This window comes from Nymphalis io, chromosome 15 (assembly GCF_905147045.1).
Source record: "Nymphalis io chromosome 15, ilAglIoxx1.1, whole genome shotgun sequence".
Classification (NCBI taxonomy): domain Eukaryota; kingdom Metazoa; phylum Arthropoda; class Insecta; order Lepidoptera; family Nymphalidae; genus Nymphalis; species Nymphalis io.
Genome location: NC_065902.1, coordinates 6335033 through 6349260, shown reverse-complemented (window position 1 = coordinate 6349260; position 14228 = coordinate 6335033). Strand labels below are relative to the sequence as shown.

General features: G+C 33.5%; 1 protein-coding gene across 4 annotated transcripts in view; it reads right to left on the bottom strand.

Moving 5' to 3' along the window:
* Positions 1-1005: 1005 nt before the first annotated feature.
* LOC126774006 (protein alan shepard) overlaps positions 1006-14228 on the bottom strand; it is an 84371-nt gene continuing 71148 nt past the window's right edge. The window contains exons 3-10 of one of the 4 annotated variants that reach the window (XM_050495294.1): positions 9573-9853; positions 9409-9467; positions 8617-8741; positions 7018-7212; positions 6737-6883; positions 6161-6430; positions 5947-5985; positions 1006-5798 (exon numbers count right to left, since the gene is read on the bottom strand). In XM_050495294.1, the coding sequence (XP_050351251.1) occupies positions 5664-5798; positions 5947-5985; positions 6161-6430; positions 6737-6883; positions 7018-7212; positions 8617-8741; positions 9409-9467; positions 9573-9853 (1251 nt within the window). In that variant the 3' untranslated portion in view covers positions 1006-5663. The remainder of the gene's footprint in view (positions 5799-5946; positions 5986-6160; positions 6431-6736; positions 6884-7017; positions 7213-8616; positions 8742-9408; positions 9468-9572; positions 9854-14228) is intronic. The other 3 variants (XM_050495296.1, XM_050495295.1, XM_050495297.1) reach the window with 3 other exon arrangements.

Below are 14228 nucleotides of genomic sequence, written 5' to 3'. Positions count from 1 at the left end.
AGTTTTGGGACAAATAAAGGCTTGGCTCAACATCTCGTATAATCTTCCTAGTACGAAAAAGCAACGGACTTTATGGTATTTAACAATGTGACAGCTATGTGTGGGATTTTCCTCGATTTTTTATTTCCTAAACCGTTCGCCTAGTCGCTAGTCCGTTGCCTGTGGATATTTTTTTATGGAATAGGCTCGAGGGTGAAGGTGACATGGTTCCATCAACTTTGATGGAATCGTGATTACCAGACCATGATTTTTTGGTATTAACCATTATGCTAAGTTTTATAATAGAATTCCTGCTTCAAAGAATAGTGTCATAATTTAAGAAGTTAATTTATTTAATGTGAAGCATTTTGGGGTTGCACGCACAAAAAAGAGTTTTCGACTCTAAATCTGAACTGATTGGTAATCATATTTAACATCTCATTTGGCCTTGGATTTTGACTAAAGTAATGGTTTATAAGCCATGGATTTCTAGTAAACCTTTCTAAAATTTCCCTAATTTTAGCATACTTGTGTGTTCAATTTGTCCCAATACTGAGTAAAGAAGTAATAGAAACCGAGAGAGACAGATAAGCTGTTTCTTAAATATATAGATCATATTCGAGTGATTCTACCAATCCGCATTGGAGCAACGTGGTGGAATAAGCTCCTAATCTTCTCCTCAATAAGAGAAGGCCTCCTGCCTTTAGCCCAGCAGTGGGACATTCACAGGCTGTTACGGTACGGTATTCAAGTGAATGAACTTGTATTAATAATTCAATAATTCGACTTAAAAAATTTACAGACAATTCTTTAACAGAACGAGAGATGTTAATTAACATTTCGAAAAACAAATTTAATTTCATATATCAGCTAATCAGTATTTGAGATTATAATTTTGTTTAAATAGCCTTCAATGTTTTGTGTGAACATCTCATAATGTTTTAATATGTACATTGTAAGTGTACTTAACATAAATAAATAATTAACTTATATTAATGGATTTATAGGTTGAAATGATGTACAAAATTTGGTTTTGCTTGTTTTATTTCAATCATTTGCTCTTACAAAATATGTTCAATGCAAAGGAACATGACTCGTCACAATAAAACACGCTTCTTAGTACCATTTTGTTTTTTTTTTTTATTATTTATATATTATTTTAGTCTCCATTCAGCATAACTATAAATAATGCGGGTCACATAAAATGCTCATAGCACAATATAGAAACTTGCAAACACTTTGTAACAAAATAGATACATAACTTTCCTCTATGTCTTTTCTCTGCGAGAAATGCTTTTACACTATTATCATAGTTATGCCAAACCTCACATCATAACACAACGAAGCAACATGTCCCTTAAAAATATTCTTTCTTACCAACAATTTCATCTTTTTTTTTACATTTTATGAAGTTTTATTTTTTTGCATTTCGTATTCCTAGGCTACCTAACTAAATTTTTATCTAAACTATTCTACTATCTAGACTAGTCTGCTGGGTAGAACACCACACTATATTAATACACATTGGACAAATACAATCGTATCGACACTTCCCACAGATTTTTTTCATTTAGTTTTCTTTCTTTACACTTAGTCAACTACATAACAAAAGAGGTGAAAGCAAACTTGTTCAACTGATACTTATCTCAAAATTGTGTTCACTAGTTTTCTTAGTTCTCTTACGCTACGGGAACAGGACGCGCCCGCGTCCGCACCGACCTCAGTCCATTCAAATTAAATTATTTAATAAACTAACAAAGGAAAGTACCCTAGAATCGCCTAAGGACGCCAGCGCGTCGCGCTCCCTCGGAAATATGCTAGGGTTCTATTCTATTTATCTTAGCGTCAAAACCTTTTTTTTGCTATACTAACCTATCTATAGTTAAGCCTAAACCCTAAAGCTAGCCTTCAATTCGTCTTCGCTCCCTTAGCTTGTCTATTCGCTGTTGCAAAACGAGTCAACATTCGCTTAAAACTAAATGACTTATTTTTAAAAACATTTACTTAACACTTCTATTCATCGACATGATTTATTTCAGTTGTATCGCAGTTTTGTTATTTAGGAATTGGTTCCTGAATATGCATTTTTGTGCTTTTAGTTTGAGTAGCTCTCACTATATAATATAACAAATCCTCATCGATAATCTCATTGTAACGTATTTATTAATCACACATGTCAAGAACTTTGAAGTGAGTCTAACTAGGAACATCTACAATTTTATCTTCAGGATTCAACCTTTACATCATGTGTGAAAAATGCAACGATTAGACAGCCACATTATTTCATTTTAGTCGTTAATACAAAATATTTTAACCACAGTTAACATTATAACTACGTTTATGAATACGGTAAGTCCTCTTATTACCTGTAAAAATATCGTGTAAAGCACATATGCGACTGCAATATTGTTTCTGTTCATTATTTTAAACGAAGCTGAAGGCACTACCATCAAATGAAGTTTATTATTGCTTATATTGTAGGAAGCATTAGAAAAATAATTCACACGAAATTTAGCTTTTGACGGTGTTAACTATACACACTATACATCATACTAGTCACTTATACTCTGTGTTTTTATAATCTTATCATTACTATACCTGGGGAATATCAATCTGTGTTGGAATGAAACAAATAGTCTTTAAAATTGGACACTGAAAAGGATGGGAACATTTTACAGTCGTTTACGACTAAAACATCAACATCGGGACAAATTAAATCGGGATCAAAGTAGTTGAATAATTTATAATTTTTATAAATGCAAAGCGGAAATATCTATCGGAAGACTGATTTTACAGGAAGCCACAGCGTACTTCGAACACTAAACGATCGAATTACTTATCTAAGTACCACGCGACGTCTGTAACAGGTTATCGCACTTGTGTTGTTACATTTCTCAAGAGTAAAAGGCGGTATTATATTAATCAGTTCATAATATTTGGCTTGATCAGAAATTATACAAGTATAAGACTGATCTATGGAGTCTTTATATGTTCAGTGCAATTTGTTTTTTATAAATCTCAATGTTCACAACGAAAAATTTATTTTTTTATCATTTTACCATTGATAATCTACGTTTTGTGAGGACAGTCCGTCCGCTAATTGTATATTTATGTGTAGTTCACCTTGACTTTTTCAAAGGCGTTTTTATTGAGTTGTGAGTTTCTAAAGGAAGTTAGACATGTAGGTACATATATTACGGGTAAGAATACAAAAATCTATAACGCTGTTCCTAATCTTCAAAATCTACTTTATCATTTTTAGTCGAATATTCGATCTAAGTCTATCCCTGAAAATTATTGAAACAAAATAAAAAATCTACTAATTCGTTCAAAGTCTACGTCATTCATTCAAAACCTGTCTCGTCATCTAAGTCAGTTCCTGTATTTTTTTTATTATAAGTCTGTTCACAGGTTTTGAATAAAGAAGTTACAGCTTAATCGTCAGTTAAAATACAGTTAATATATCAAACATTTAACTAGTCTTCAGTCCCTGGGTTGTATAAATATTTCCCTACTTCTTACTCGATTTTAATGATTTGTATATTTTGGTTCTGATGAAACTCTTGACGTGCCAAAATAGAATTAAACAGTTGCGATATAGTAGGCTTTTACTCGTACCCATCAACAATGTATATACATGTATACATATCCATGTATAATTTATATATATTCAATATAAAAATATCAAATTTTATATAAAGTCATAAAGTGTACCCAAAACCTACGTGATGGTACAAAATGTGCTCAATTCCGCCAAAACGGCGTTCGTATTTTGGATTTGGAATCCGTCACAATTTATAATGTGGAAATCAATCGTGGAATTTTTATTTGATGTTTTCTAGTGGAATGTGCCGACCGCCTAAAAATAACAACTACAGTTGATTCAGTACATGATTCTCAAAAAAGGATCACTTCATTATTCACGTATTTCAAACATGAGTTTTAACGTACAAAAATTTGTATAGACTCGTAAAATGTATAAATAGACTTTACATACAACTGCTTATTGCTAATGTTGCCGTATCATCACCGCGGCGTTACAGGTCACTAGCCGAACGCTTGTAACTACCGACTGCTCGGCAATCGCACACGCATCGGTTACACCACTATTGCCTTCGTTCTTAGGGTCTCTATTTGAGTATGAATCAAAACATGGATCAAGAAATAACTATTTGGAGGTTTCGGTATGGTATACATAAATTCAGTCTGTAGTTGGGTTTGGCAACGACGTTTTTATTTATTACGTACTGCGATCGAAATAAAATCTTTTATTACGAAAATACATTCTTAAGCTCCTTTTTAATAACAAAAGCGACAATTGTGATAGAAACGCTTACAACAACGGCGAGCAGTGTGTAGTGGTTCTCTCTAGGGTGAGTTTGATGAGATGAGTTATATTTTATGAGCGCCATGAGTGACACAGATTTAACGGCGACTGGAGCTGTTATCGTATTTCAAAAGAAATTATGAACCGATATAATTATTTTTTTCTAAAAAAATGCTGTAAAAATAGGTACTTGCGATTCTTGGAAGACTGCACCAGTATGAATGAATAATGTAGATAATACTGTATAGTTTATATGTAAAGTATCATTTTCCAAATAAAACGACTAAAGCACCATGCCAAAAACATTTTGAAAATATACATACATACAATAATCACGACCATTGTCCCACGTGGTGGTCAAAAATACCTACGCCATCTATTTAATGTCTTAGCGAAAATTTAAAATATTTTAATAGCTGTTTCGGCCGTTTTCTTGTTATATCAATATCTCTTGTATTTTAAAAATACAAATTTCTCGAAAGATTTTCAATCTTCGGAATAATCATTTGCACGACGTCTAAACGATGATAAACCTTTTTTTATCATAACATATAAGTCGCTCCTTCATACTTTAGAATTTGGTAGTATATAAATTTGTTTCCATTTGATATGACCTTTCCCGTTCACTTTCCTACCCTAAACCTCGCAGATATTGCTTTCCTCCTATTACAAATACCAATAAAACCAGAAAATTATGATTTCGTTACAAAGAAATTATAAAATTACTCATCTAATATAGGTTCTTATAACGTTTCGAAAATCCGGATTGCACATAGTTTGTTCAATATCATTTTAAATTATTCTGCAAGTTATATATTACTTTTGTGATAATAAAAAAAATAATAAATTTTTCATTTCGACAATAAATTTAAAAATTTAAAATTCAATCAAATTAAACTATGCTAAAATAAATACCTAACTATCTTAAATAATCGTGTCAACATGTTGAAAACCTGCCCCTAAAACCTTACATTAAAATTTTCATAAAACAATAATAAAATTATAATGTAAAAACACATTTAAAATTGCAGCTATATCTATATATCAAATTCCTCTCCTCGAACCGTCAAAAGACCTCATCAAAACATCACAGCGAATCGCACGTTCAGCGTAAAGTCAAGAGGATCGTAAAGAAGCCTATCGAAAAAAATAAATACATAGTCAAGGCAATAATGCCAAGAAAAATTAGGCCCAACGACTATGGGCGAATGTGACGCAAGGCGTCGCGCACGTAGCTTTCGATGAAGTCTATAACGGCCGCAAATTAAAACTAAAACAAATTAACATTGTAAAAGTCACAGTTGCTTTGATTTTTGGCTCGTGTACAGTATTGAATTGTTGTAGCATGGCTTATGGTCTACTTGGGAGGCGGGTACGACTGGTATGCCTCGTCGGGCGACGCCGCCGTCGACGCATGCTCGCTCTCCATCGGCATCTGGATGATGGGCGGAGTCGGCCCCGTGAAGTATTGATACGGGTGCGATGTAAAGTACTGAAATTTGAAAAGTACGCTTTTGTTTATGTTTTTTTTTAATAACATAGTAAGCGAGTGACTAGCTTAAACTGAGTGCATCAAGCGATCGAACGGCACATTTGTAAATGCGAGTACTCCATAGCGATTACTCCATATTCACACTCACGTATAGCTCATTTTCCGGCCTTAAGCTGTCCCAGTTTACCTAGAAAACAGAGAAAACCTTCAGTCGTTTAGTTTTTTTTATGTTGACTGATATTTCTTTGTCTAGGTTAGTGGCCGACTATATTCGATTATAGTGATTTTATGAATACTTTTACAATCGTTTTTTTTATGTTTAACTTCTATTTTAACGTTTTATAATATTCAAAATAACTAACGTATTGGCTAGGCACGGTGTCGATGGGTATGTGTGCAGGGTGTGGTGCGTGCGGGGCGTGCGGCGCGTGGTGCGCGGGGTGCGCGGGCGGGATGAGGGCGGCGTAGGGCGCCAGCCAGGCCGCCGGATGGGCTGCGTGGTGGTGGTGGTGCAGCTGCGGGTGGAACGCCGCTACGCCGTACACGCCGCTACCGCGGTATACGCCCGCACACTCGCCGCCTGCGCCTGCGCCTCCCACACCGCTCGCGTATACGCCAGTCACACTCATTGCCTGCAACACAGATAATATTTCATAGTTATATAATATCAATGTTTTGTATATATGAGAAATATACAAAACGATATTTAAATGTTTTTTAAGCGAAGCTGCTCTAAGCAGTAGCGAATTTGATTAAATAGAAATAAATATTTTGATTTGGTATTTTAAAGACACCGATATTACTTGCCCGTAGCCTTGGGTAGGGTAGGTATAACTGGAATAATGTAGAAAGCATTTATGCATTTATATAATTATATAATGGTAGTATTCTAAAGTTAAATTACTTAATATAAAAGATTTTTGTATTCATTTTTGTACCTGAGTGATCGATTCGTTATTGTCTCGCCATGCTCGACCACCATTATCGTTTTGCTTATTATATAAAGCCTTTTTCTTATTGCCACCATCGGCAAACTTAACTAGCAAAGGCTCCTTAGCGCCTGGTATCGGATTTCCATTAAACATCTGAAAATAGAAGAATATAATGATACCATATTCATAATTCATTTTTAAATATTAAGTTTTAATTGTTATTTTACTTAAATTATTATGTAAAAATATAGTAACGTAGATATTTATTATAAATATATATATCTCACTTGAATGATTTGCTCGCATTTCTCTCTAGACTCCATTCTTGCAAAGCCAACTCCTTTGCTATGTCCATGGGTATCTCTAAGGATCCTCGTAGAGACCACTTGACCAAACTTTGCCAACAGTTGGTCCACATCATTCTCCTTGAAGTGCGGTGGCAAGTTCGCCATGTAAAGGTTGGTGGGATCTTGTTCCTGTTGCTGTAAAACCCGATGGAAGTTGTTCAAGCAAACATTCCTAATTCTCTATAATATATTACCTATCTTCAGAATAAGAATCAGACTTTTTAACAAATATTATTTTTAATAGTTTATTAATTTTATTGTTAATATTTTCAAATTCAAATGAAAGTTTTATTTAATATAATTGTAACGCAATATAAACAACAATAAAAAAATCAATATGAAAATAATTGAATTAAATATTCCTTCATGTTCTGTTAGTATTCCTCGAGATGTCCAAGGTTATTTCTGAGTAAATTGATATTAGCTTGAAGCTAGCGTAGATTATCTAGACACTTAAGCCAGCTGTGACGTAAATCAGCGGATTGGATCTAATATGCTATATTATTATTATTATGTAGGTGTTATCAACGACATGGGCATATACATCAGCATAGAGTTTATGAAGCTTGTTAAGTCGCATACACACTAATTTAATATTGAAAGCATAGAAATACCCAGAGCCCAGTAGCGAAATACATTGTTATACCGCTGAAGCAAACGATAATAGTATAGAATTAACAGGATGAAACAATGTTTGAAGTAAGTAAGCGTTATATTTGCGCTGAATTTGCGTAGGTACCATTGAAAGGGTTTGTAAATACTTACAACACGATAATGTCACACAGTTCTGTTTGAGAATACGTTGATACGAAAATATCTCGTGATGATCCCCAAATTAAACTGATAAATGAATGATTAAATACTTTTTAAACCAAATCCTCTATTAATCGCCCGTTTAATGTCAATGATCTGAACTCTGGACCTACGTCAAGCTAAAGAGGGTCCAAACATCTATAGTCAGTATGTGACTTACACGGTATCTAAATATTGACTTCCAAATATGGAACAGGATATTGATGCTACTATATGCAAAGGTATTTCAAATCTAGCAAAACATTTACAGTATATTTATAAAACACGGCTTTAAAATGCTTTGTTAAATATCATAGCATTTCTTTAACAATAAATGGGGAAGTACTAAAGCTATATGTAAGGGTAGGCGGATTATAGGACTGGACTTGAGAGGTACTGAGGGTTACGATCCAATCAAACAAATCCTTTAGCGATATCGAATCATTCTAAGAATTTAGTAAAAATATTTAAATATTTTAAGGATTTTCTCATTTAAACCAAATGCATTTAACAATATTTGAAATGTGTTTCGTTTTGAATAGATATTAAATTAAATGATTGGTTATTATTATTAAAACCAATTGACAACAATGGGAAACTGTATAAGAATTAAGTAGGTTATTTTGTTCCTATTTTCAAATAGTCTTTGTAATGGCATTAATACCGACGATTTCGATAGTGATATTGGGTGAGCGGATAGGGAGCAGGCGGTTAGTCATAATAGTATTACTTGCATGCACAACGTACACGGTTCAGTCTACGCAGGAACCAGATACCCACTTTAGCCATCTGGGCCTGAACACCTTTGGCTTGTAATCCTTTAACAGCAGCCTCAGCAGATGCGATTGTTTCAAAATCTACAAAACCGTAACCTGCGAAAACAAAAATAATATACGTGTATAGTAAAAAGTGAAAAAAACAGGTCACTGAAATTCGTCCGTGAAACCGATGATTCATGCTTCGAATAAAGGATAACTAATTTAAAAAAAATACAATTTACAACAACTAGTAAGAGTAAAAACAAATTAAAATGTTCTTCTAATGACTTGAGCTTACTTCAAATTTGAGCAATGAGAGGTGACAAAAGAATAACACTGTGAAATATATTACGTGCGTTTTTTTCAAAAATAAAAATAGAACATCGGAATTGAAATTCGTCCGTGCCGAAGTGCAGTATGGTGATGTTGTTTTGAATGATAAACTAAATACATCAATACATAATAAATAGGTAATCTTGAACGAGGATGTCATAAGTAATGTTTAGACTGAAACTAGTGTTCGTGCATATATTGGAAAAATTCTCACCATAGATGAATTAGTTTAATGAAGGTATATGGTATTCTAGAAAATATTAATATAAATTCAGTTACAAAATAATTTCCCTCTATGGAATATAGATCTCAGGAGATAAATACATTATTTAAATATGTAATACATACGTGAAAACTATGCACAGTTTAATATCAGAAGTAATGTCGTGGGCTTAGGAAGATATCTATGATAGTGTAAGAGGAAGAAATGTCTATGAATGCTGATTACCTTTACATTTATTCGTATTTTTATCCAATATTGCTTTTGTTGAAATAATGTTGCCATACCTAAAAATCAAAATAAATATGTTAATGACTTAATCTTATTGGTTATTAATGCGACTGAGAAGTGAAATAAGCAAAGTAGATATAACGTTTTATATAACAACATACATTTGGCACATTTGGACGAGGTCCTTGTCGCTAGTGTTCTGGCTGAGACCACGTATGTACAGGTTGGTGCGACTGAGTTGTTCGCCGGAGGCGCCAGTGGTGGAAGCGGAGGACGCTGGTGGCGGAGGCGCAGTGCTAAGGCTAGTGGAGCGAGTGCCACCTGCTGAGTTGGATGACGAGCTCGACGCCGTGTTCGCTGGTGATGCAGCAGTGGGCACCCGCGTCCCCGTCGCTCCGCAACCGCCAGTCATAGTTGTACTTGTAAACTGCAAAAATAAGGTCTACATTACGTTTTACGTCGTGTGTCCCAGAATGTGATCGTTGTTGTTTTAATTAACTTTAATTATTATATTTCTTATTAGTTATCCAATAAATAAAATCAATAAATATAATTTCTTTGATACCACCATATAAAACGAAAGGTAATGAAAAAAAATTGATCTTTAGTCGATATCATTGAAATTGCATTCGTAGAGACGTGCAAGGGATCAAGTTTTTAGTTATTTATCTGGCAGGTAATGAATAGGGACGGGTAATGAACGCATGTTGATTCCAAGCACGCGCCCTTAATCGACTCGTACGTCGGACGGACCAAGCCAGGAGAAGTCAACGGGTTACGGTATGGATTGCACGTGCTCGAATCGCAGTCGCTTACGAGGAAACAGTTACATGAGGTTTACTAGTCGGCATTCTAACCACAGTGCAGGAAATACTTACTGCGGCACACAGATTAACTGTGCATGTGCTTCTTTTAATTAATATTTAAATACTTCAACTCTATCCAATATGGTGGTCTATCAAGACTAAACAAAAAAATAATAAACATATGATTATAATTATTTAACTTAGGTAAAGATAAAAGTACCTAAATGAAGATAAAGCGAAAAAATAAAGTAAATTAGCTTAATATTATATGCGAGCTATCTATTCTATTCTATTTGCTATACGACTTATATTCAAACGTGCAACATAATTAAAATGTCTCGTATGAACTTTTTCCAGCATGTCACGATCGTTCGCAGCTAAATGGGATAACTGCGAAACATTCATTCTAGCTGAAAATTTATTCGAACCATTAGTGTCTACGGAGGTACAAATCTACATGCTGTAGTTATTTGCATTAAGTTAACATATTAAACCCATAAAATGTGGTGTCGTTTATAGAAGGATGTATCCTTGTATGGCGGAGCGATAACCCGTGTAAGCGAATTCTAAGTGGATACACGTAATATTCTCCGTGACATGAGGACATTATTCTGTAATAATTATTTATGAAAAAGAATAATACATTAAATACATCTTTATAGATCAAATAAAATATGTCTGTATAATACCGATGTCCTATATACGTATAAAAATTTACAAATCAATATGTAAAAATCGTTGCAATAGAAATTCTTGGAAATAAAATAGAATCAAACAAAAATATAATTTATTTATTTTGAAAAATTAATAATGATATAAGGTTGTTGCTGATACATAGTTACTATATAATCATCTGTAATATAAATTGTCACATCCACAATCCACGTGTAATTGCGTCAATTTAACTTTATTAAGTACTTAGAATATTTGATGTGTTTTTAAATGAATCATTTCTCTGCGTTCGTTTTCAGGTTGAAGTTTTACAAAGATTATGTTACTATTGGACAGTTTTCGCTAAGTTGAGACATGCTTTCTTGGATGGAGTTTCAAAGTTTAATATGAGCTGACAGTGGACGTAAAAGTTTCTCTACTTTCTGGGATATGCGATTTGGATTGGTTATGATTCACTCATGTTAAAAATAAAATGCTTATATACCTATAATTTAAATTAATTCAAAGGTAAGCGAACGGCTAAAAAAGACGAGATGGAAAAAGGGAGTTGCTTGCCAAGATGACATCCAATCATTACTTCAAAAACTTTGACGGGTAACATTGAAAAATATTGGTAAGCGCGTCTTCTCGGAATTCTTTAATTTATTACGTCTCCAGGTTATAAGGATAAATCTTTCAAAAGTATTTAACGAGAATTCTGTCGTTACGCGGTCGTGATGTACGTACTTGTATAGCTAATATTAATTTATTCAAGCATTATAATTTAATTTTAGTTTATTTTAGTGTCATGTTATAACTTGTACATTAAATAAAAATAAAACTGCTAAAAACGACATACAACATAGTAGAAAATATTAATAATATTATTATTTAGTCTGAAATTTCTATTTTAATTCATATGCGATTTCATTTAAATTCAAATTCATGTTCAGATCACAAAAGCAAGTTGAATTGCTAAGAGCTTTATGCTCGTCTATTTCAAGGATAAGAATGGAAATTGAATATTCGAATTTAAATATCTTTCAAAAGAATTTTAATGGTTTTTAATCATCAGTGATAAAATTATAGATTTAAAATACGCACTACCAGTATTTGTAATTTATTAAGTATATAATATAACAAGTAGTACCGAATAGTTTTCAAATATTGGAAACTAAATTTTTAATATAAGAACCTCGTAACTTGTTTATACGCTATGCAAAAAAGAAGTTAAAATTTGAGAGCCATTGTCGTTATGACTGTCTAGTGTATTGTTAAGTGTAGGGTGTCAGGATATAGCTAGGGCTTGCAACAAGGCAAGGGCCTGTATAAGAGCTCTCGAGCTCGTTTGAAGGGTTTTATCACCGTTTACTTAGGGAGAATGTCGGAATATGAAGACTAATTCACAACTTTAAGTGAGTTTACGCGTTGAATTAAGATTCTGTGTGAAATTAATGAGTGTTCTTCAAACTGAACAAAGTTTAATAATTGCTTATATGTGCACAGTTTTCCTACTATAAAAACGTTTTCTTAAACATCAACAAAGTTCCTTACGAAATTATTTACAATTTTTACTTACGTTTCGGAAGTTTGACAGTTCGTTCTGTTTAATGCAATAGTGTTTTTGTCTAATGGAGTGATGTAGTATGCAAGCCTTAATTACGCAGGTTTGATTAATTAATATGTGTACTCATAAATCAATCAGCGAAAAAGGTAAAAACTTTACACAAATTGAAATATTTTTGTCTTATTGTTTGTTTCTTGTATTTAGGTTTAAAAATAAAATGTTGCAAACATTTTATTTTTGAAAAAGCTCTATGATTAACTAAATGCATAAAATGTTATCTAGTAAGCTATACAGCTCGTAGAAATTGTGCAACCTTTTTATGTCCATAATGAACTGAATATTCAGTAATAATTTCCCATGGATAATATCTACGGTCCGATTATGCACTTTGCTACATGTATACCGCACACAATGATAGAAGTGACGATGACGTCATGCAATATGGGAATGGAGGGGAGTGAGCGGCACTCAACAGTTGGTCCCGGCTCGATAGCGCAGCGCGTGCGTGCGGCGCGCAACGTCACATGGTCGTCACGCAACCACGATGCATTAAATCCATTCGTATCTGTGCTCAAACTGACCATTTCGTTCCAATTTAATTAGGAGAACGGAATCAGTGCGAAACAGCTGTTTTTAACGAGTTCCATGAAATTCTGTTGAATAAACACGATAGGAACCGTCTGCTATTCATAGGAAGCTTGACGAAGTGAAACATAAATCCCATTCAATCTATTTAAATTGAGCGCTCCATTTGTTTTATCGTCGATCCAATCGGAGTATCGGTAAATCTATTCTATGTTGACAATTACGGGAAGCTTTATAGGAAGCTATATGTATGTTTATTTATGTCATTATGAGTATTTTCAATATGTGTAATCAGTAATAATTTCGACGATTGATTTAGTTCAACTCAACTTTATTCAATTGCTTAATATATTTTATATAATTATGAATAGATTATAAATAAAAGCAATATAGACGCAAAAATATGTATTTCATTTCAGCTATATTTTTTCGTACTTTCATATAAAGCATAAAACATTGAACACAAAAAACATTCATCAGCGACCCAACAAAATATCCGCAGCTGGCAGAGACTACGTCTTTTAGCCATTATGTTAATTTAAGAAAAGAGGCACTCTTACTACAAAAAAAACCCTTTTTAGTGCGATTTGATCCGACCCCGGTCCTCAATATTGAACAAATTTTTAAGATAGAATTGTGGTTTTATATTATATACATAAAGAAATAATGTAACTTTCAACATGTCTACATGCTATCGTTGTGTAAACACAAGTTGGCAAATTGAGCATCACCTTAAATTGCCACTTTAAACTTAGCGTGAAATCCTCTCACAAAACGTTAATCGAGGAATGTTTTTAAGGTCTCCACTCTCGAGAGGCTAGGGTCCTTCACCTTCCGCCATGGCTGAAATAAATCTAATTCTTTGGATGTCGGATATCAGCAAGCCTTGTTTATTTATACTTTCACTCGAAGTTAGGAGGGTCGCAAGTATGGGACATACTCCGCCTCATTGTACAAAAATAAACTATTATCTTCACTGAGTCAACAAACGCATAAGAGTTTGTTACGCGATCATTTCCTGATCTAAATATATTTTAAAGATTAATGCTTTGTAAAAATTATATAACATCGTATTACTTTTAGCTCTAACATAATTAGGATAATTTATTTTACAAAAATGTTGGTAGCGACGTATTTAAAATTTTCAGCATTATAATCGTGCATACGATGTTAGGGAAAATGAGCTGCGAAGAGGGTTGAGCGTGTGG